Source organism: Salvelinus namaycush, chromosome 37, assembly GCF_016432855.1.
Source record: "Salvelinus namaycush isolate Seneca chromosome 37, SaNama_1.0, whole genome shotgun sequence".
Lineage (NCBI taxonomy): Eukaryota > Metazoa > Chordata > Actinopteri > Salmoniformes > Salmonidae > Salvelinus > Salvelinus namaycush.
In genome coordinates this window covers 27,572,080-27,596,028 of record NC_052343.1, presented here as the reverse complement: position 1 = coordinate 27,596,028, position 23,949 = coordinate 27,572,080, and the positions used below count along the sequence as shown (strand labels likewise).

The 23,949-nt window shown below is 42.2% G+C and overlaps 1 protein-coding gene across 3 annotated transcripts; it reads left to right on the top strand.

Annotated features, from left to right (window-relative positions):
* The first annotated feature begins 4,306 nt into the window (after positions 1 to 4,306).
* On the top strand, positions 4,307 to 22,597 carry LOC120031279 (gasdermin-E-like). 3 transcript variants are annotated; one of them, XM_038976958.1, is made up of 10 exons: positions 4,308 to 4,592; positions 4,900 to 5,155; positions 8,908 to 9,112; positions 14,581 to 14,755; positions 15,140 to 15,260; positions 16,196 to 16,321; positions 19,250 to 19,377; positions 19,671 to 19,842; positions 19,949 to 20,022; positions 22,163 to 22,597. In XM_038976958.1, exons 2-10 carry the CDS (start codon positions 4,924 to 4,926, stop codon positions 22,394 to 22,396), a joined length of 1,467 nt encoding a protein of 488 aa, XP_038832886.1. In that variant the 5' UTR covers positions 4,308 to 4,592; positions 4,900 to 4,923; the 3' UTR covers positions 22,397 to 22,597. The 3 variants fall into 3 exon arrangements, 2 of the variants coding, with proteins under 2 accessions (XP_038832886.1, XP_038832887.1); XR_005473726.1 differs by lacking the exon at positions 19,671 to 19,842 and having other exon boundaries at positions 4,307 to 4,592; positions 22,163 to 22,213; XM_038976959.1 differs by lacking the exons at positions 4,308 to 4,592; positions 4,900 to 5,155 and adding an exon at positions 7,645 to 7,801.
* Positions 22,598 to 23,949: the final 1,352 nt, after the last annotated feature.

The following is a 23,949-nucleotide window of genomic DNA, read 5'->3' as shown; positions in this document are numbered from 1 at the left end:
TGCAGATCGTTACATCACTGTATATAGACATTGTTAGCAGTTGATGTTATTCTTCAACAACACAGAGCTCAAAGCAAATCAGGGGGGGAAAAATATATGTATTCAAAGAGAACAAATCATAGTTGTTATGCTGGAAAGTAGATGGAAGATGGTTTTCTTCCCTGTCCTCAATGTTGAATTGAGAGAGAGAGAATATGGTCCTCTGTTGTGCAGCTGGTAGAGCATGGCACGGGGTAGTGGGTTTGATCCCCAGGACTACCCATACGTAACAGGTATGCACGCATGACTGTCAGTTGCTTTGGATAAAAGTGTCTGCTAAATGGCATATATTATGAAACTTGTAAATCTAGTTTGAACTGATACACTCAGTATTTCATTCCAATATTTGACTCCTGCACTAGCTGAGCTGAAGAACTAGTGAACAACAGTGTATGTATCCTTGTAACGCTTTCAGTAAAGTGCAACAAACAATATCAGACGTCCCGACCTCCATTCTTCTAATCATTAGATAATACAACATAAAGTGGGACATTAAGGGGTCACGCCCTGACCGTAGAGATCCTTTTATGTCTCTATTTTGGTTGGTCAGGGCCTGAGTTTGGGTGGGCATTCTATGTCTGGTGTTCTATGTTGTCCTTGTTTTGTATTTCTGTGTGTTTGGCCGGGTATGGTTCTCAATCAGAGGCAGCTGTCTATCGTTGTCTCTGATTGAGAATCATACTTAGGTAGCCTGTTCCCACCTGTGTTGGTGTTTTGTTCTAGTATACGTATTCATTAAAAGGAATTATGAATACTTACCACGCTGCACCTTGGTCTTCTCCTTCTCCTCACGACGACAATCGTTACAGGAGGTTAGTTTATTAGGATCCCCATTAGATACTGCACATGCAGCAGCTACTCTTCCTGGAGTCCACATGAAACATACAAATACATGACAAATTACAGAACAGTTATAGACAAGAACAACATAAGATATTACATTAAAATAATAGTTATACACAGAGTGTACAAAACATTAAGAACACCTGTTCTCTCCGTGACATAGACTGACCAGGTGAATCCAGGTGAATGATCCCGTATTGATTCCACTTGTTAAATCCACTTCAGTCAGTGTAGATGAAGGGCAGGAGACAGGTTAAAGAACGATTTTCAAGCCTTGAGACAATTAAGACATGGATTGTGTATGTGTGACATTCAGAGGGTGAATGGGCAAGACAGAAGATTTAAGTGCATTTGAACGGGGTATGGTGGTAGGTGTCAGGCGCACCGGTTTGTGTCAACAACTACAACACTGCTGGGTTTTTCACGCTCAACAGTTGTGTATCAAGAATGTTCCACCACCCAAAGAACATCCAGCCAACTTGACACCAGCACCATGGTCATCTTGATGTCTAGAATACCAGGGTGATTAAGATGTTGTTCTTTTTAATAATGATTCTTTACTCAGAGAAAACATCCCCAATATGTGGAGTCAGTATGATGGTCCTGTCTTTACTCAGAGATAACATCCCCAATATGTGGAGTCAGTATGATGGTCCTGTCTTTACTCAGAGAAAACATCCCCAATATGTGGAGTCAGTATGATGGTCCTGTCTTTACTCAGAGATAACATCCCCAATATGTGGAGTCAGTATGATGGTCCTGTCTTTCCTCAGAGATAACATCCCCAATATGTGGAGTCAGTATGATGGTCCTGTCTTTCCTCAGAGATAACATCCCCAATATGTGGAGTCAGTATGATGGTCCTGTCTTTACTCAGAGAAAACATCCCCAATATGTGGAGTCAGTATGATGGTCCTGTCTTTACTCAGAGAAAACATCCCCAATATGTGGAGTCAGTATGATGGTCCTGTCTTTACTCAGAGATAACATCCCCAATATGTGGAGTCAGTATGATGGTCCTGTCTTTACTCAGAGATAACATCCCCAATATGTGGAGTCAGTATGATGGTCCTGTCTACTCAGAGAAAACATCCCCAATATGTGGAGTCAGTATGATGGTCCTGTCTTTACTCAGAGAAAACATCCCCAATATGTGGAGTCAGTATGATGGTCCTGTCTTTACTCAGAGATAACATCCCCAATATGTGGAGTCAGTATGATGGTCCTGTCTACTCAGAGAAAACATCCCCAATATGTGGAGTCAGTATGATGGTCCTGTCTTTACTCAGAGAAAACATCCCCAATATGTGGAGTCAGTATGATGGTCCTGTCTTTACTCAGAGAAAACATCCCCAATATGTGGAGTCAGTATGATGGTCCTGTCTTTACTCAGAGATAACATCCCCAATATGTGGAGTCAGTATGATGGTCCTGTCTTTACTCAGAGATAACATCCCCAATATGTGGAGTCAGTATGATGGTCCTGTCTTTCCTCAGAGATAACATCCCCAATATGTGGAGTCAGTATGATGGTCCTGTCTTTACTCAGAGATAACATCCCCAATATGTGGAGTCAGTATGATGGTCCTGTCTTTACTCAGAGAAAACATCCCCAATATGTGGAGTCAGTATGATGGTCCTGTCTTTACTCAGAGAAAACATCCCCAATATGTGGAGTCAGTATGATGGTCCTGTCTTTACTCAGAGAAAACATCCCCAATATGTGGAGTCAGTATGATGGTCCTGTCTTTCCTCAGAGATAACATCCCCAATATGTGGAGTCAGTATGATGGTCCTGTCTTTACTCAGAGATAACATCCCCAATATGTGGAGTCAGTATGATGGTCCTGTCTTTACTCAGAGATAACATCCCCAATATGTGGAGTCAGTATGATGGTCCTGTCTTTACTCAGAGAAAACATCCCCAATATGTGGAGTCAGCATGATGGTCCTGTCTTTACTCAGAGATAACATCCCCAATATGTGGAGTCAGTATGATGGTCCTGTCTTTACTCAGAGAAAACATCCCCAATATGTGGAGTCAGTATGATGGTCCTGTCTTTCCTCAGAGATAACATCCCCAATATGTGGAGTCAGTATGATGGTCCTGTCTTTACTCAGAGATAACATCCCCAATATGTGGAGTCAGTATGATGGTCCTGTCTTTCCTCAGAGAAAACATCCCCAATATGTGGAGTCAGTATGATGGTCCTGTCTTTCCTCAGAGATAACATCCCCAATATGTGGAGTCAGTATGATGGTCCTGTGATGTCTGATTCACAGTGATTGAACAACACAGACATGTTGTCATCAGAAACCCTACAGTATGTTATTACTGCAAGGCTCCTGGGATTTGTTCAAACTGAAACTAAAACTTGACCTTGAGAACTGTTATTGCACTTTGGAACTGATAACTGTCTGTTGGTGTTGGACTCTCCTACAGTACAGTGGTGAAGTATATGGATGTGACTTTCTGACCCTGTAGTAACAGTTAGGCCCCGTACACAATCAGGTTGGACAACTGATTTACCACACATTGGACACAAAGGTTGTGAATGATACTTAAAAAAATAAAAGTAATTTTTCACCTTTTTTTAACTAGGCAAATCAGTTAACAACAAATTCTTATTGACAATGACAGCCTACCCCGGCCTCCCCTAACCCGGACGATGCTGGGCCATTTGTGCGCTGCCCTATGGGACTCCCGATCACAGCCGGTTGTGATACAGCCCAGGATCAAACCGGGGTCTGCAGTTTTGCCTCTAGCATTGAGATACAGTGTCTTAGACCACTGCGCCACTCTGGAGCCTTAAAATACAGTCGGCTAATACTGATATTCTTGTGCTATAACAGAGTTCATCTACACAAAATATTTCACACGACCATTGTGCAACGTCTCCACAACACTGTTTGTGCAGAAACACTCTGTTGTATGAAAACAGTTTTACCAAATGTGTTGTGCATTATGAGTTCTTCACCTTCAGTGTGTACAGGGCCTTTAAGAAAACATTCCTCATCAAATCAAACTTTATTCCTTACATGCACCAAATACAAAACAGGTGTGGACTTACAGTGAAATGCTTACTTACAAGCCCTTAACCAACAATGCAGTTCAAGAAAGAATTAAGAAAATGTTTACCAAATAAACTAAAGTAAAAAATTATTAAAAAGTAACACAATAAAATAACAATAACGAGGCTATATACAGGGTGTACCGGTACAGAGTCAATTAGTGGGGGTATAGGTTAGTTGAGGTAATTTGTACATGTAGGTAGGGGTAAAGTGACTGTGCATAGATAATAAACAGCGAGTAGCAGCAGTGTAAAGACAACGCTGTGCTTCCGTAGCCTGAAGAAAGTGAAAGTGAAAGTGGATGAGTTACTGAGCTATTACATGTAAGAACTACTCTCCAACACCGCTTCACTGCTATGAGGATGACAACACATCAAAACGGAATATACTTCCCAGTAATGTGGCATGTAGTTCTGCCTGCTTCGAGTGAAGCTATTTTCTCATTAAATAAAACAGAAGTGAAGGGCAGGAATGTAAGAGTCTAACGGAACAGTTTCCCAGGAAGGGGTTAAGTTAAAGAGACTCCTCCTACTAGTATGTAATGAAATCTTAGCTAATGCATTTCAGACATACTCGTATCTCATTCTTAATAACGTATATCTAAGTCATAAGGACCCAGAGGAAGCAGTGGGAACCAGGTATTGAAGCTCTTGCAGTGTTGCGATCAGGAAAAAAATTGTCTTGAATGACCAACATTTTTGACTGAAATGATTTCCTGTTTGTATTCCTGTCTTGTCTAAAGCAATGCTACTCTGTTCTGATCCACTCTTTTCCCAGGGAAAGTGAACCTTTCAAAGAGATTGTGTTTGCATTATTGAGTGTCTTGCCAACTGTGAAATGTATTTAGAATGCTCTCCAGAAGATGTTGTATTGAGTGTTCATGTGTTCATCCTAGTTTTGTTTCTTAGACATCTTTGTCATTTGTGTCTTTGTCATCTGTTGCAGCCAGAAACACGATCCACCACCATCATGATTTCCAATGCCGTAAAATCCATGTTGAAGGAAGTAGATTCTAACGGTACCCTGATCCCTGTGTCCAGTCTGAACGACAGCTCTGGTAAACTGAATCTCCTCTCACTCATTGTGAAGACCAGGCCCAGATGTGGATGCTTCTGGCAGGAACCGAAATACCAGTCCAGAGGCTTTTCCCTGAGTGATGTGCTGATTCCTGGAGAACCTGAAGACAACCCTTTAAACCCAGGTAAACACCAGAACATTGGACTAGCGTTGAACTAGTAACCGAAAGGTTGCAAGATCGAATCCCCGAGCTGACAAGGTAAAAATCTGTCATTCTGTGTCACGCCCTGGCCTTAGTTAGCTTTGTTTTCTTTATTATTTTGGTTAGGTCAGGGTGTGACATGGGGGATTTATGTGTTTTGTCTTGTCTAGGGGTTTTGTATGTTTATGGGGTGTTTTCTAGTCTAGGTGTTTGTATGTCTATGGTTGCCTAGATTGGTTCTCAATTAGAGGCAGCTGTTTATCATTGTCTCTGATTGGGAACCATATTTAGGCAGCCATATTCCATTGGGTATTTCGTGGGTTATTGTCTATGTATTGGTTGCTTGTGTCTGCACTTTATATATATAGCTTCACGTTCGTTTTGTTGTTTTGATTCGTTTGTTTAAGTGTTCTTCGTTTCGTGTTAAATAAATAGAAGAATTTATTCGTATCACGCTGCGCCTTGGTCCTTCTCTCTTCCTCCATACAACGAACGTGACATTCTGCCCCTGAACAAGTTAGTTAACCCACTGTTCCTAGGCCGTCATTAAAAATAAGAATTTGTTCTTAACTGACTTGCCTAGTTAAATATAGGTAAAATAAAATAAAAACATTTTTAAAAAGGCCCTCCGGCAGGGTTGCCAGGTCTAGAAAAAATCCCAGAACGTTGACTACTCAAAACCCACCCAAAAGGCCTGAAAACTAGTCCAACCTTTATTTCCTACAGCAATAAACCCTTTTCCACAACGTTATCGAACCAATTAAGAAGGAATATTCACGTAACTTGTAATGACGTTAGAAGCAAAGTTCGGTTTTCATCCAAATAATATTTATTGTAAACTATAACATGATATAATAAAGGAATTTGAATATGTCCCAAGAGAAAATATAATTTGCCTTTATTAAACTCACCAGATTATTTTCCATCAATGGATGTCAATATTAAACTCAAAGACAGACCATATAAACAATACACGACAGTACAATAATGACAAGATAAACAATCAACTCTTATAAGACAGGGATCCTATTATTAATCAATAAGGCCTGGGGGGGTGTGGTATATGGCCAATATACCACGGCTAAGGGCTGTTCTTAAGCATGATGCAACGCCAAATGCCTGGATACAGTCTTTGGCTGTGGTATATTGGCCATCTACCACAAACCCCCTGGGTGCCTTATTGCTATTATAAACTGGTTACCAACGTAATTAGAACAGCACGAATAAGTGTTTTTTCATACCTTTGGTATATGGTCTGATATAGCATGGCTTTCAGCCAATCAGCATTCAGGGCTCGAACCCAGTTTATAATTGTAAATAAATCCATTTAGCACATGTACATAATTATAGATACATCCTTTAAACCCAGGTAAACACCAGAGCAGCCCCACAGACAGGTGCTTGTGTTAACCAATAGCCTGCTGGAATAGGCTACTGGGGATGAGGTCATCATTTCAATCACTGAATTAAATATGAATAATATGTATATGAACTGAATATGCTTGTCAACAACAGCCAGTGTTTGTTTACCTGTAGCCTAATCTGACTGACTGTTACCGTCAATCTAATGCATTCTAACAATTGATGACAATTGCGATAGAGCTTTGATAACTTACAATTTAATGAACTAAACATGGCCATTAAATAACTGCATAATAACACAAGGCAACAACAACAATAAACTGCAGTTATAAGCTACTTATGAAATCTGCATGCCAGCTCCAAGTAGGCTACACAAGTGGCACAAATTGATTTCCATTGACTCCAGCGATATAGTAATTTCAACATATTTATTTTGTCAAATGATTTTCTACAGTAGCCTACAATGGCATATCAATTAATAGGCTACTTGATTGGCAACAGTTGCAAATGTGTCATTCTCCACATTTAATGTAAGTTTCATTGAGGATTCTTCCCCACAACAGAATCACTCGAGGCAGTTCCATAACTTCCATTTCAAATTTCCACTCACGCAGCCCCCGAGACCCTTAGACTACCTCACAGGGAAATAACGGACATGGCAACGCTGACCTCCGGGAACAATTTGCTTACAATATCCTCTTTGTATTACCGTAAAACTTCAGTTAAACGCGGTCTGAAATAGCTGCCTGTCCGTTTTAATAGCCTGGCAATGGCACACATTTCAGCAAATATTGCTTATTTCAAATAAACGCCAAGTGTAATGTAAATGAATTGTTTACAAGGTTTTATGTTTGATTTGTTACATTAAATAATTCAGTAATGACTCGGGGGGGGGGGGGGGGGAAATGATGGTAATCATCCGTTTTTATCGCCAGTAAGAAACTGCTAGTCATTGCCTGCAACAGCTGAGAACTGCAAGATAACTGGCAAGTACAAAAACAGTCAACAACTTTACGAGTACAAACCCCCAGAAATCGTCCGCCATCCATTGGCGAAAAAAGAACTGACGAAAATGCTGACGACAATGCACAGCCAAAGAGGAAAATAACGATTCTGTCAAGGAAAATAAGAAAACAAATCGGAAATAGTGGCATACTAAGACAAAATAAACGTAACCGTGTGTAAATGACAACACATTATTGCAGAAAATGAAGAAATTGATAAAAATGCTGGAAGTGAGAGCTGGAATTAAACAATTAAATATCGGTATGCAAATTAGCAAAATCTGTGTACATTAAGGAAATAGACACCTGGCAAAAAAAGCCTGTCTGTAATAAGCACCTGTTGTGTTCAGTGATATAAGAAAATAAACGCCCAGGTTAACAATTGACGTTTTATGGTACAATAACAATGGCTTAGATAGAAGGAGTTTCTAAGTAACATGTATGCATATGTAACTGCAGGGTACAGTGAAAACCACGTTGTTGTTGCTAGCATGTTTCTGTTGTGAAATATCTGACAATAAATTCCAGTACTCATGCTACTCCTCACTTTGGACCTGAGCATTTGAATATGGAAACTTTCCGGGATAAAAATAATGTCATTTTGGGGTCACTTTTATTGTAAATAAGAATATAATATGTTTCTAAACACTTCTACATTATCGTGGATGCTACCATGGTTACAGACAGTCCTGAATAAGAGAGGTGTGGGGGGCTGCCTTAATCAACATCACTGGGACATGGGGAACAGTTGTTGGGGATTAACTGCCATGCTCAAGACCAGAATTTTTCACCTTTCTGGCTCTGTGATTTGAACCTGCAACCTTTTGGATACAGACCCAACACTCTTAACCGCTATGCTACCAGCCACCTCTCATTGGTATATAGGTGATGTGAGCTATGGCTATATACATGATTGGCTTTTGAAACGTAGACATGGAGATGCTGGGTGATTGGACATGGTTGACAGACTAACGTGAGTAAATAGCGCCACAGCGCCATGCTCTTCCGACTGAGCTACGCAGGACCAAGTCGATGTTTTTCCACTTGGAACCGACAGGTTGCTCAACCTTATTCATGGTTTCTTTGTGTGTGAAGGTGGTGGAATTATGAGGGAATTAAATCAAGGTCAGAATACGGTGTATCTGTAGACACACCTCCATGTCTGTGATCTCCACCGCAAATGAATATCTGTCTGCCACCTGCGTGTCTCCATGCTTAAGTGCAAGGTCAGAATACGTGTAGAGAGAAAAGTGCATAGAAGTGAAATGAATGAAATGTATGTGCCCATAACTCAGGTCTGAATTCCCCCCTTTATGATAAATGATGAAAATGATTATGTGTCTATTCTAATGTTGAATGTTCCCTCAGATGTGAAGGAGTCTGACTTCGTGGACCACAGTGGGACATTTGGTGACAAGAAAGAAATTAACTCAGAAGGAAATGTGGAGGGATTGGCGGCTGATTTAAAACTTAACTTGGGCTTAAAAAGCTTCAGCGAACAAGAGTCGTCCTTTGGCAGACTGAAGAAAGAGGAGGTGGAAGTGAAGGAGTTGGTTAACTATTCGAAAAACAAGTGAGTTGCCCTATACTGTACATACACTGAGTGTACAAAACATTAAGAACACCTGCTCTTTCCATGACAGACTGACCAGGTGAATCTGGGTGAAAGCTATGATCCCTTATTGATGTCACTTGTTAAATCCACTTCAATCAGTGTAGATGAAGGGGAGGAGACAGGATCGGGATCCCTATACCGGGACGGTTGAGCTAACGTGTGCTAATGTCATTAGCATGGCAGTTGTAAGTAACATCAAACTTTCCAGGACATAGACATGTCTTATATGTGAATAAAGCTTAAACTCTTGTTAATCTAACTGCGCTGTCCAATTTATAGTAGCAGTGAAAGAATACCATCCTATTGTTTGAGGAGAGTGCACAGTTATGTGCTTGAAAATGTATCAATAAACCAATTAGGCACATTTGGGCAGAACACTAATGCAATGGTTCATTGGATCAGTCTAAAACTTTGCACATACACTGCTGCCATCTAGTGGCCAACATCTAAATTGCAGCTAGACTCCTAACTCATGTAATGGCCTTCCTCTTGCATTTCAAAGATGATGGAACAAAAAACAAATGTGAAAACGCATGTTTTTTTCTTTGTATTATCTTTCACTAGATCTAATGTGTTATATTCTCCTACATTAATTGTGCCATTCAGAGGGTGAATGGACAAGACAAAAAATGTAAGTGCCTTTGAACGGTGCAAGGCGCTCCGGATTGTGCCAAGAACGGCAACGCTGCTGGGTTTTTCACACTCAACAGTTGTGTATCAAGAATGGACCACCACCCAGAGGACATCCAGCCAACTTGACACAACTGTGGGAAGCATTGGAGTCAACATGGGCCAGCATCCCTGTGAAATGCTTTCGACACCTTGTAGCGTCCATGCCCCGACGAATTGAGGCCGTTCTGAGGGTAAAAGGGGGGCTGTGCAACTCAATATTAGTAAGGTGTAAAAGTTTTGTACACTCAGTGTATATTCAGCCTGGCCTAAAAGACGTAACATAGTAAATGTAAATCTGTGACACTCAAATTAGTAAGATATGTATGGTTACATGAGCCAAAAACAAAAGGAGGGAGTTTGTGTGTTCGAATCACATCATAGACAACTTTAGCAAATTAGCAACTTTGCAACTACTTAGCATGTTAGCTAACCCTTCTCCTAGCCCAAACTCCTAACCTTAACCCTAACCTCTGACCCTAACCCTAGCGCCTAGCTAATGTTGCCCATCTAGCCACCTAGCTAACGTTAGCCACAGCAAAGTGACATTTGTAACATATCATACGTATTGCAAATTCATAACATATTGTACGAATTGGAATTAGTAACATGTCATACAAATCGTATTTCATAACATATCATACGAAATGAATGATGGACATCCACAAATGAATACATACGAAACGTAACATATTACACTATATGGAGAGAGACAGATTTACGTTTACTTCGATCCCTGAGTCCAGGTTGGTATGTTAACTACAATCACACGGTTCACCTGCCCAAGGAGTCAATATTTAGACCCAAGACCAGCGGGCAAAAGGGGTTGCAATGCGGTCATGCTGGCATCTTTTCTGACATCATGGTCAGGTTGTATACTGGTTGTACATAGAACGTTTTCTGGTTGAAGTGCTGTCAGATGACAAAGAAGTGGAACTGTACTGGTTTAGCAACTTCCTCATACTTAGAATACAGCTTAGAATACTCACTGCTATCACAATCAGCATAACACTAAAGAATCGCAGGGTCTAGATTCAATCCGGACCACGGAAGGTCATTTACACTAAAGATTCGCAGGGTCTAGCTTCAATCCGGACCACGGAAGGTCATAACACTAAAGATTCGTAGGGTCTAGATTCAATCCGGACCAAGGAAGGTCATTTACACTAAAGAATCGCAGGGTCTAGATTCAATCCGGACCAAGGAAGGTCATTTACACTTGAGACGACATGTACAGTATGCAGTGTTTATGTCCAAATCTAAGGCCATTAACCCTTTAAAAATAGTTTACTAAAGAGATATGATTAAAGTATTTTGCTCACAATGTAATTTCCCTTCATTTAAATTGAGTAACAGCAATTACACTTTTTATTTAGACACACACCAACTGATCAATAAAATCCTCAAATGTATGACATACTGTACTTAAAGGGTGTGATTAGCTAGTATAACAACAGTTTGCCAATTGAGAGAATGCTTAATGTCGTTTTTTATTTTTTAATGAGTGATTTATAAGGTGGTAACAATAATGACATAAAACTTATGGACACATATTATATTTGTTATAAAAAAGTATTTTAATAGCCTTCTTTGTTTTTATTGATCTATACTGTAACGGCAGTCGTAATCCTCCTCCTCGGACGAGGAGAGGCGAGACGGATCGGACCAATACGCAGAGTGGTTAGTTTCCATAGTGATTTAATAATTAACAAAAACAATATGCGATACAAAATAACTACCGTGACAGTCCTGTGTGGCGGAACACTGACACAAGAACAAACACCCACAAAACACACGTGAAACCCCGGCTGCCTTAGTATGATTCTCAATCAGGGACAACGATTGACAGCTGTCTCTGATTGAGAATCATACCAGGCCGAACATAAAACCCCAACATAGAAAATAACACATAGACAGCCCACCCCAACTCACGCCCTGACCAACTAAATAAATACAAGAAAAAGGAAAAACAGGTCAGGAACGTGACATAACCCCCCCCTTAAGGTGCGAACTCCGGGCGCACCAGCATAAAGTCTAGGGGAGGGTCTGGGTGGGCGTCTGTCCACGGTGGCGGCTCTGGCGCTGGTCGTGGTCCCCACCCCACCATAGTCAAACCCCGCTTCCTTGGCCTCCTCCCAATGGCCACCCTCCATATCAACCCCATTGGATTAAGGGGCAGCTCCGGACTGAGGGGCAGCTCCGGACTGAGGGGCAGCTCCGGACTGAGGGGCAGCCCCGGACTGAGGGGCGGATCCTGGCTGGCTGGCTCTGGCGGATCCTGGCTGGCTGGCTCTGGCGGATCCTGGCTGGACGGCTCTGGCGGATCCTGGCTGGACGGCTCTGGTGGATCCTGGCTGGACGGCTCTGGCGGATCCTGGCTGGACGGCTCTGGCGGATCCTGGCTGGACGGCTCTGGCTGGTCCTGGCTGGACGGCTCTGGCTGGTCCTGGCTGGATGGCTCTGGCTGGTCCTGGCTGGACGGCTCTGGCTGATCCTGTCTGGCGGAAGGCTCTGGCTGATCCTGTCTGGCGGAAGGCTCTGGCTGATCCTGTCTGGCGGAAGGCTCTGGCTGATCCTGTCTGGCGGAAGGCTCTGGCTGATCCTGTCTGGCGGAAGGCTCTGGCTGCTCCTGTCTAGCGGACGGCCCTAGCGGCTCCTGTCTGGCAGACGGCTCTGAAGGCTCAGGACAGACGGGCGGCTTTGAAGACTCGGGACAGACAGACAGCGCTGGGCAGGCAGGCAGCTCAGACAGCCCTGGGCAGGCAGACAGTTCAGACAGCGCTGGGCAGGCGGACAATTCAGACAGCGCTGGGCAGGCGGACAGTTCAGACAGCGCTGGGCAGGTGGACAGTTCAGACAGCGCTGGGCAGGCGGACAGTTCAGATAGCGCTGGGCAGGCGGACAGTTCAGACAGCGCTGGGCAGGCGGACAGTTCAGACAGCGCTGGGCAGGCGGACAGTTCAGACAGCGCTGGGCAGGTGGACAGTTCAGACAGCGCTGGGCAGGCGGACAGTTCAGACTCTGGCTGCGCTGGAGAGGAGGAAGGCTCTGACAGCGCTGGACAGGTGGGAGCCACTGGAGAGAGAAGACGGAGAGACAGCCTGGTGCGGGGGGCTGCCACCGGAGGACTGGTACGTGGAGGTGGTACCGGAAAAACCGGACCGTGAAGGAGGACACGCGCTCTTGAGCACCGAGCCTCCCCAACCCTACCAGGTTGAATGGTCCCCGTAGCCCTGCCAGTGCGGCGAGGTGGAATAGCCCGCACTGGGCTATGCTGGCGAACCGGGGACACCATTTGTAAGGCTGGTGCCATGTACGCCGGCCCGAGGAGACGCACTGGAGGCCAGATGCGTTGGGCCGGCTTCATGACATCCGGCTCGATGCCCAACCTAGCCTACCAGTGCGGCGAGGTGGAATAGCCCGCACTGGACTAAGCACGCGTACTGGGGACACCGTGCGCTTCACCGCATAACACGGTGTCTGACCAGTACGACGCCCTCTCACTCCACGGTAAGCACGGGGAGTTGGCTCAGGTATCCTACCCGGCTTTGCCACACTCCGCGTGTGCCCCCCCGCAAGAAATTTTTGGGTCTGACTCTCGGGCTCCCAACCGCGTCGCCGCGCTGCCTCCTCATACCAGCGCCTCTCTGCCTTTGCTGCCTCCAACTCTGCCTTGGGACGGCGATATTCTCCTGGCTGAACCCAGGGTCCTTTGCCGTCCAGGATCTCCTCCCAAGTCCACGAGTCCTGTGTCCTCTGTTGCTGCTGTCGCTGCCCTTTACCACTCCGCTTGATCCTTTGGTGGTGGGTGTTTCTGTAACGGCAGTCGTAATCCTCCTCCTCGGACGGACGAGGAGAGGCGAGACGGATCGGACCAATACGCAGAGTGGTTAGTTTCCATAGTGATTTAATAATTAACAAAAACAATATGCGATACAAAATAACTACCGTGACAGTCCTGTGTGGCGGAACACTGACACAAGAACAAACACCCACAAAACACACGTGAAACCCCGGCTGCCTTAGTATGATTCTCAATCAGGGACAACGATTGACAGCTGCCTCTGATTGAGAATCATACCAGGCCGAACACAAAACCCCAACATAGAAAATAACACATAGACAGCCCACCCCAACTCACGCCCTGACCAACTAAATAAATACAAGAAAAAGGAAAAACAGGTCAGGAACGTGACATATACAATGTATGAAATACTTTTATTTACTTTCTATCATTCAGAATAATTGATAGATGTCTCTAAACCCCCGAAACATGTCACTACAACTCTACTCATCACTACTGGGACAAGCCTATTTGCTTTCCTTAAGTTCTTTAAACAATGCATACAAATAAAGTTTTGGATTATAAAGGATTTATATTATGTTTTCACATTGATAAACAGTTCAATATCAACTAAAACTATTTGTCATTTTAGGGCTGTATTCAATCCGGATCACGGAAATCCAGCTTTACAGTGTGATTGAAATGCATTATTATTTTCCCTGGTAAACACTGCATATGTCGGCTCAAACGGAAAGGACTTTTACATTTCTTTTGCGTAATCCGTAACGCTTCAGTGTTACAGATTGAAGAGAGCCTTTAAAGTGTTTTTCATGGTTGTAAAGGCGAGGGACGTAAAAGACATTGCAGTTCAAGAATAACCCTCTAGTAAGAAGCATAACTAGTACCTTTAAATAATATTTGCTTGCCCATTCTATATTTTGTATAATATAATTTATTTGGGACCCTCCTGCAGACATCTGAACATGACCCACCCTGTGATCAAGCAGACCCGGGAGAAGCCCAGGGCAATATTAGGGGTGTTGACGGAGAGGATTATGACATCACAACCTTGCCCGGTCACAAACAAAGTCCGGAAGCGTGGCAATGTAGGAGCCAACATGAGCGTCCGCGTGGCCCTGAGCGTGAAGGTAGGAGGAAAGATTACCAAGCATCCTACTGAAGTGAATTATGTTTTCATCATATTTTCATGAGTGGAAAACATCATAATGTATAACTGACAACACAGATTTATATTATCTTTGTTGTAAAAAAAAAAATGTATCTCAATAATCTCACTTTATGATAGCTAGGCCTACATAAGTCAAGTAAATGTCAGGACCATATTGACAGATCACAGATGTCTGTTCAGCAGTGATGAATGAAGTAGCCCTGAATTCCCACATAGATCATTTCCTGTTTTTATCATTAGAACCACTTCCTGATGATGTAATGGTGTAGTATAGGTGTCTGGGTTAGAATCTGGGTCGTTTGTGCACCAAACGTCTCTGACTGATTTGACATTCTCTTCACAGGCCTCTATGAAGCAGAGCGGCAGTACTCAGACAGATAGTGATGTGTCGCTGAAGATTCCTGAATATACTGTCATTGCCTTCAGTCTGATTGAACTCAAGGTCAAATGCGATGGAAAGTTTGGTGAGGAAGTGTATGGTTTATCAATGTCCCAGGTATAGCTGCATGGTTAAGTACCATGATAAAGTACACAGCCAGTGTCTATGTTCCTCAGTGTATTTAGTACAGCCACTGTATTTAGTACAGCCACTGTATGTAGTACAGCCACTGTATGTAGTATAGCCACTGTATGTAGTATATCCACTGTATTTAGTATAGCCACTGTATTTAGTATATCCATTGTATTTAGTATATCCATTGTATTTAGTATATCCACGGTATTTAGTACAGCCACTGCATTTAGTATAGCCATTGTATTTAGTACAGCCACTGTATTTAGTATAGCCACTGTATTTAGTATAGCCACTGTATGTAGTATATCCACTGTATTTAGTACAGCCACTGTATTTAGTATAGCCATTGTATTTAGTATAGCCACTGTATTTAGTATAGCCACTGTATTTAGTATAGCCACTGTATTTAGTATAGCCATTGTATTTAGTATAGCCACTGTATTTAGTATATCCACTGTATTTAGTACAGCCACTGTATTTAGTATAGCCATTGTATTTAGTATATCCACTGTATTTAGTACAGCCACTGCATTTAGTATAGCCATTGTATTTAGTATAGCCACTGTATTTAGTATAGCCACTGTATTTAGTATAGCCATTGTATTTAGTATAGCCACTGTATTTAGTATAGCCACTGTATTCAGTATAGCCACTGTATTTAGTATATCCACTGTATTTAGTATAGCCACTGTATTTAGTACAGCCACTGTATTCAGTATAGCCACTGTATTCAGTATAGCCACTGTATTTAGTATAGCCACTGTATTCAGTATAGCCACTGTATTCAGTATAGCCACTGTATTTAGTACAGCCACTGTATTTAGTACAGCCACTGTATTTGTCTGTGTGTGACTGGTTATGGCTGTTGTCTGCTCTTGTCCACAGAGCTGTGCCTCTTCGCCAACAATGGGGGCTTTGAAAAGGTTAGGTCAAATTACGAGATTGAAGAGGATGGAATTATGGACCTGGGAGGCGACTACGATATCAACAGCCCCCTAAATCTGAACAAAGGTAATAATGCCAGTGGAGGGTAATGTCTCCTGTCTAGTGGTCAACATGTAGTCTACTGAATGGAACGTCTGGTCAACATGTGGTCTACTGAATGGAACGTCTGGTCAACATGTAATGTAGTCTACTGAATGGAACGTCTGGTCAACATGTAATGTAGTCTACTGAATGGAACGGCTGGTCAACATGTAATCTACTGAATGGAACGGCTGGTCAACATGTGGTCTACTGAATGGAACGTCTGGTCAACATGTAATGTAGTCTACTGAATGGAACGTCTGGTCAACATGTAATCTACTGAATGGAACGGCTGGTCAACATGTAATCTACTGAATGGAACATCTGGTCAACATGTGGTCTACTGAATGGAACGTCTGGTCAACATGTAATGTTGTCTACTGAATGGAACGTCTGGTCAACATGTAATCTACTGAATGGAACGTCTGGTCAACATGTTATGTAGTCTACTGAATGGAACGTCTGGTCAACATGTAATCTACTGAATGGAACGTCTGGTCAACATGTAATGTTGTCTACTGAATGGAACGTCTGGTCAACATGTAATGTAGTCTACTGAATGGAACGTCTGATCAACATGTGGTCTACTGAATGGAACGTCTGATCAACATGTAATCTACTGAATGGAACGTCTGATCAACATGTAACGTAGTCTACTGAATGGAACGTCTGGTCAACATGTAACGTAGTCTACTGAATGGAACGTCTGATCAACATGTGGTCTACTGAATGGAACGTCTGGTCAACATGTAATGTAGTCTACTGAATGGAACGTCTGGTCAACATGTAATGTAGTCTACTGAATGGAACGGCTGGTCAACATGTAATCTACTGAATGGAACGGCTGGTCAACATGTGGTCTACTGAATGGAACGTCTGGTCAACATGTAATGTAGTCTACTGAATGGAACGTCTGGTCAACATGTAATCTACTGAATGGAACGGCTGGTCAACATGTAATCTACTGAATGGAACATCTGGTCAACATGTGGTCTACTGAATGGAACGTCTGGTCAACATGTAATGTTGTCTACTGAATGGAACGTCTGGTCAACATGTAATCTACTGAATGGAACGTCTGGTCAACATGTTATGTAGTCTACTGAATGGAACGTCTGGTCAACATGTAATCTACTGAATGGAACGTCTGGTCAACATGTAATGTTGTCTACTGAATGGAACGTCTGGTCAACATGTAATGTAGTCTACTGAATGGAACGTCTGATCAACATGTGGTCTACTGAATGGAACGTCTGATCAACATGTAATCTACTGAATGGAACGTCTGATCAACATGTAACGTAGTCTACTGAATGGAACGTCTGGTCAACATGTAACGTAGTCTACTGAATGGAACGTCTGATCAACATGTGGTCTACTGAATGGAACGTCTGGTCAACATGTAATGTAGTCTACTGAATGGAACGTCTGGTCAACATGTAATGTAGTCTACTGAATGGAACGTCTGATCAACATGTGGTCTACTGAATGGAACGTCTGATCAACATGTGGTCTACTGAATGGAACGTCTGGTCAACATGTAATGTAGTTTACTGAATGGAACGTCTGGTCAACATGTAATGTAGTCTACTGAATGGAACGTCTGATCAACATGTGGTCTACTGAATGGAACGTCTGGTCAACATGTAACGTAGTCTACTGAATGGAACGTCTGATCAACATGTGGTCTACTGAATGGAACGTCTGGTCAACATGTAACGTAGTCTACTGAATGGAACGTCTGATCAACATGTGGTCTACTGAATGGAACGTCTGGTCAACATGTAACGTAGTCTACTGAATGGAACGTCTGGTCAACATGTAATGTAGTCTACTGAATGGAACATCTGGTCAACATGTGGTCTACTGAATGGAACGTCTGGTCAACATGTAATGTAGTCTACTGAATGGAACGTCTGGTCAACATGTGGTCTACTGAATGGAACGTCTGGTCAACATGTAATGTAGTCTACTGAATGGAACGTCTGGTCAACATGTAACGTAGTCTACTGAATGGAACGTCTGGTCAACATGTTATGTAGTCTACTGAATGGAACATCTGGTCAACATGTAGTCTACTGAATGGAACGTCTGGTCAACATGTAGTCTACTGAATGGAACGTCTGGTCAACATGTGGTCTACTGAATGGAACGTCTGGTCAACATGTAATGTAGTCTACTGAATGGAACATCTGGTCAACATGTAGTCTACTGAATGGAACGTCTGGTCAACATGTAGTCTACTGAATGGAACGTCTGGTCAACATGTAATGTAGTCTACTGAATGGAACGTCTGGTCAACATGTAGTCTACTGAATGGAACGTCTGGTCAACATGTAATCTACTGAATGGAACGTCTGGTCAACATGTAATGTAGTCTACTGAATGGAACGTCTGGTCAACATGTAGTCTACTGAATGGAACGTCTGGTCAACATGTAATCTACTGAATGGAACGTCTGGTCAACATGTAATGTAGTCTACTGAATGGAACGTCTGGTCAACATGTAGTCTACTGAATGGAACGTCTGGTCAACATGTAGTCTACTGAATGGAACGTCTGGTCAACATGTAGTCTACTGAATGGAACGTCTGGTCAACATGTAATCTACTGAAGGGAACGTCTGGTCAACATGTAGTCTACTGAATGGAACGTCTGGTCAACATGTAGTCTACTGAATGGAACGTCTGGTCAACATGTAGTCTACTGAATGGAACGGCTGGTCAACATGTAATCTACTGAATGGAACGGCTGGTCAACATATAAGGTTGTCTACTGAATGGAATGTTCAATATTTAAGTTGTTCTATTTAATTAGTAATTACGAAGTTACCACACTTTTGGTATATAAAAAAAAACATTGATCACACTTTGCCAAAGTAACATGGTCTGTCTGTTGTTTGTGTGTTGATAGAACTGAAGAAACTGAGTGATCATTTCCAGCTGCTGTCAGTCCTGCCAGCAGCCACACGTTCCTCCCTGCTCCAGCTCCTCAAGACAACCATGGAGGACAGAGAGGCAGTCAGTGTGCTGGAGAGTGTGGTGAGTGAGACGTACAGAAACAGGGCACCAACACACCTAATAGCAGGGATGAATATCTCACCCAGGATATATGTAACATTCTCTCTCTGTCTTTCATACACACTCTCTGTCTTTCATACACACTATCTGTCTTTCATACACACACTCTCTCTCTCTCTCTCTCTCTCTCACACACACACACACACACACACACACACACACACACACACACACACACACACACACACACACACACACACACACACACACACACACACACACACACACACACACACACACACACACACACACAGCTGGATCAGATGTGTGATGGTGAGACTCCTGACCTGGGTGATCTGGAAGAGTCTGAGAGGGAAACAGTCCAGGCCATACAGGATCTTGTAGACCAATGTGTTGGGAAGGATGAGGACGAGATCAGATCCTCTCTTCTCAGTGCTGTCCACCTCATTGTCAGTGCCATGGACGGTGAGATAGAGAGCAGTTTTCACAGGATTCTCCAGTTATTATTTGATCAGTTCCTGGGAAACTAGGTTCACTACTGTGGTTTTATGTGTGCATATTTATTTCTCAGGAATGACAGATGAGGGTCTGTTTGTGTTGGGATCGTGTTGCAGTCCTCCAGTCTTACAGGCCCTGCAGATCCTGGTGAGTTCACACCTGCTTGATTGAGCCTAGTCGTATATGACCTGGAGTTCATTTTTCTAGGTTTTTGTTTATGTAAATGTATTTGGGTTTATGTAAATGTATCTTCCCATGTTAAATAAACAAATATTTCTACCATTATGATAACATTGTACAACCAGTAGATATAGTAACACCAATGATGGTAACACCAGTGGCGATTTATAACAAAAATATTAGTAGGGCAAACGCAATGAAAAAAGTGAATATACATCGATACATTACTACACTACACATTGAATGCACCATCATAAAGAATTACCAATCCCAGAAATTAGCTTTGAGCCACACACACACATGTTATAACATAAGGGTTATGACCAGTGTATAGTCTACTGCCCATATCTTTGGTTCCTATTGCAAGGAAGACCACAGTAGTCCAACATACTTTATAGAGTAAAGTATATTTTACTTCAGAATCAATATCAGCATCGGTCTGCAATATTGCTAATCATTGTTAGAGTATTGGGACGCAGCAGAACACCATTCTGAGTGCAGTTGCCTCTGCCTGTCTGTTAACAAGATGCTCAGGTTATGAATAAAGAAACAACGTTTATAAAGCTACTCCCTCCCTTCAACTATTGCATAGATACAGTTCCATGGGTTATTACATTCTGACATCAATCATTAACAACAACACGTTGTAGCTAGCTAGCTCAAACAGCTGTTAGCCACCGCAAGTTCCATCCAAACCACTCAGGTTTAATTATTTTATAACTTGCTCTATTTTAACTGAAGCCTGTTCAGTGGTTGATGAGCACCAATATGTTTTATCTCTACACGTTTTAAAATAATTTGCTGGGCGATTGTTGACATGATTCATGATGACTTTTCAACTAGCTAGCTAGAAGACGATAAACAACTATGAAATTGCTACCGGTGATAAGTCGTCGATTTATCTGTGTCAAATGACATCAAGCCTTCATGGGCTTACTAATGAATCTCTATAGCAGCACCCAAGTGTGCTACAGCTGACTGAGTCCCCTGGCTAGCCTCTCCATAACATATCACTGAGGGAGGCTGAAACAGCTGCATTAGGGAGCTGCCTTTCTTCAAATAACATTTGGCAAAATAACAATACAACAGAGAAGGGAGCACGTACTGAATGCTTGATTATCTCAAGCAATTACAAATCAAATGTGTTTGCTTACTGAAATATTATAATGTTGTGACATGAATGAAAGACATAATTACATGCAGAACACCGCCATCTACTGGATAGTGGTGGGACTGCCCGGAATGATGTGTTGCATCAAAGTATAGGTCTCACCAATTACTTTTTGTAAGTAATTTAGGAATTTCTTAAATGGAGGCCACCGATCTCAAATCTAAGGTCATTTAACCTTTAAAAATAATTGACTTAATCATTTACTAAAGAGATTTGATTAATAATTTTGCTCAGAGTGTAATTTCCCTTAATTTAAATTGAGTTACACCAACGATATGTTTTATTTAAACACACCAAATGATCTATGGAATCATAACATTTATGACATACTATAAGGGTGTGATTAACTAATAATCTTCTTTAATATTGACCCCTCTCCTGATAACAGTTTGCCACAGGAAGGAATGCTCAAGGTCCTTGTATATCTTTGTAATGAGTGATGTTTAAGGCGGTAACACTAATTACATAAAACTTAGGGACACATAATAATAGTAAAAATATATATATATATTTTAAAGGCCTTCTTTGCTTTATTGATTTATATACATTGTGTTCAATATTTTTTTTTACTTAGTGGATATATATCTATATACAGTATACTGTATATGTCTTTGTAATGAGTGATGTTCAAGGCGTTAACAAAGTATTATATTTGTTTTTATTGATCTACAAAATATATGAAATACTTGTGTTTATTTTATAGCATTCAAAGTAATAGATCCCAAAAACATGTCACTAAGATAAAGTTTTCCAGTATAAAAGACTTCCATTATGTTTCACATTGATAAACAGTTCATTATCAATTAAAACATGTAAAATCTCTATTTATTTGTCATTTTAAAGTGTTTGTCATTGTTGCCAAGTCGAGGGATGCAAATGCCACCTTAATTCAAGAATAAAGCATATCAATGTATTCCTGTGCTGTTTGTCCTCCAGGTGCAGCATGTGGCAGCAGGGAGTGGAGAGACCCTCTCTCTGAGAGATGCAGGTCTGGCTGTTCTGACTGAGGAGGAGGTGTTTGGGAGGACAGAGAGTCTCTTTGGTCACTCTACAGTTACACTGAAGAGAGAAGAGGACACACTGAGGACAGAGATGAAGGACCAGCCTGGATACCTTCCTCTAGTCATGAGTATCACTGTGAAAGGCCTGGCCTCTTTAGGAAAGATTTAGCTGAATAGAAACATTCCTTGTGCTACGTAGTGGATATATGAACTGCACCGCCAGGGATGAATTTCAGAAATGTCACATTTTATAAGGTATTGTTGACGATTGCAAAGAGGCTTAGAGCAGGAGTAAAAAATATAAAAAACAAGATAATGCACGTGTGAAGAAAAATGTATAAAACAATATGAATAAATCAATACATCAATTCCAACTACTGTACATTAATTAATGACACATTTCTACGTCATACTTCCGTGATAATGGCTTTTCATCAAAACGCATTTCTATTTACTTCTGCCAGATGGCTTTCATGAAGTTTTTGCCCATTGAAGACCATTGCGCTACATTTTTGCCCATTGAAGACCATTGCGCTACATTTTTGCCCATTGAAGACCATTGCGCTACATTTTTGCCCATTGAAGACCATTGCGCTACATTTTTGCCCATTGAAGACCATTGCGCTACATTTTTGCCCATTGAAGACCATTGCGCTACATATTTGCCCATTGAAGACCATTGCGCTACATTTTTGCCCATTGAAGACCATTCAAAAAGCGTACAAAATTCAAAAACGACAAGGCTATATGCAGAGTCACTTGCATAGCTTATAGTTGTTATAATGCTTTTTTAATGTATTGTTAGGAAGCCCATAACCAATAACATTACGTCTAGGGGTCCTAGGCCTAATTACATGGTCTGTAACCTGACTCGTTATGTCTAGGGGTCCTAGGCCTAGTTACATGGTCTGTAACCTGACTCGTTATGTCTAGGGGTCCTAGGCCTAATTACATGGTCTGTAACCTGACTCGTTACGTCTAGGAGTCCTAGGCCTAATTACATGGTCTGTAACCAGACTCGTTACGTCTAGGGGTCCTAGGCCTAATTACATGGTCTGTAACCTGACTCGTTACGTCTAGGGGTCCTAGGCCTAATTACATGGTCTGTAACCTGACTCGTTACGTCTAGGGGTCCTAGGCCTAATTACATGGTCTGTAACCTGACTCGTTATGTCTAGGGGTCCTAGGCCTAGTTACATGGTCTGTAACCTGACTCGTTACGTCTAGGGGTCCTAGGCCTAATTACATGGTCTGTAACCTGACTCGTTACGTCTAGGAGTCCTAGGCCTAATTACATGGTCTGTAACCAGACTCGTTACGTCTAGGAGTCCTAGGCCTAATTACATGGTCTGTAACCTGACTCGTTATGTCTAGGGGTCCTAGGCCTAGTTACACGGTCTGTAACCTGACTCGTTACGTCTAGGGGTCCTAGGCCTAGTTACATGGTCTGTAACCAGACTCGTTACGTCTAGGGGTTCTAGGCCTAATTACATGGTCTGTAACCTGACTCGTTACGTCTAGGGGTCCTAGGCCTAGTTACATGGTCTGTAACCTGACTCATTACGTCTAGGGGTTCTAGGCCTAATTACATGGTCTGTAACCTGACTCGTTACGTCTAGGGGTTCTAGGCCTAGTTACACGATCTGTAACCTGACTCATTACGTCTAGGGGTTCTAGGCCTAGTTACACGGTCTGTAACCTGACTCGTTATGTCTAGGGGTT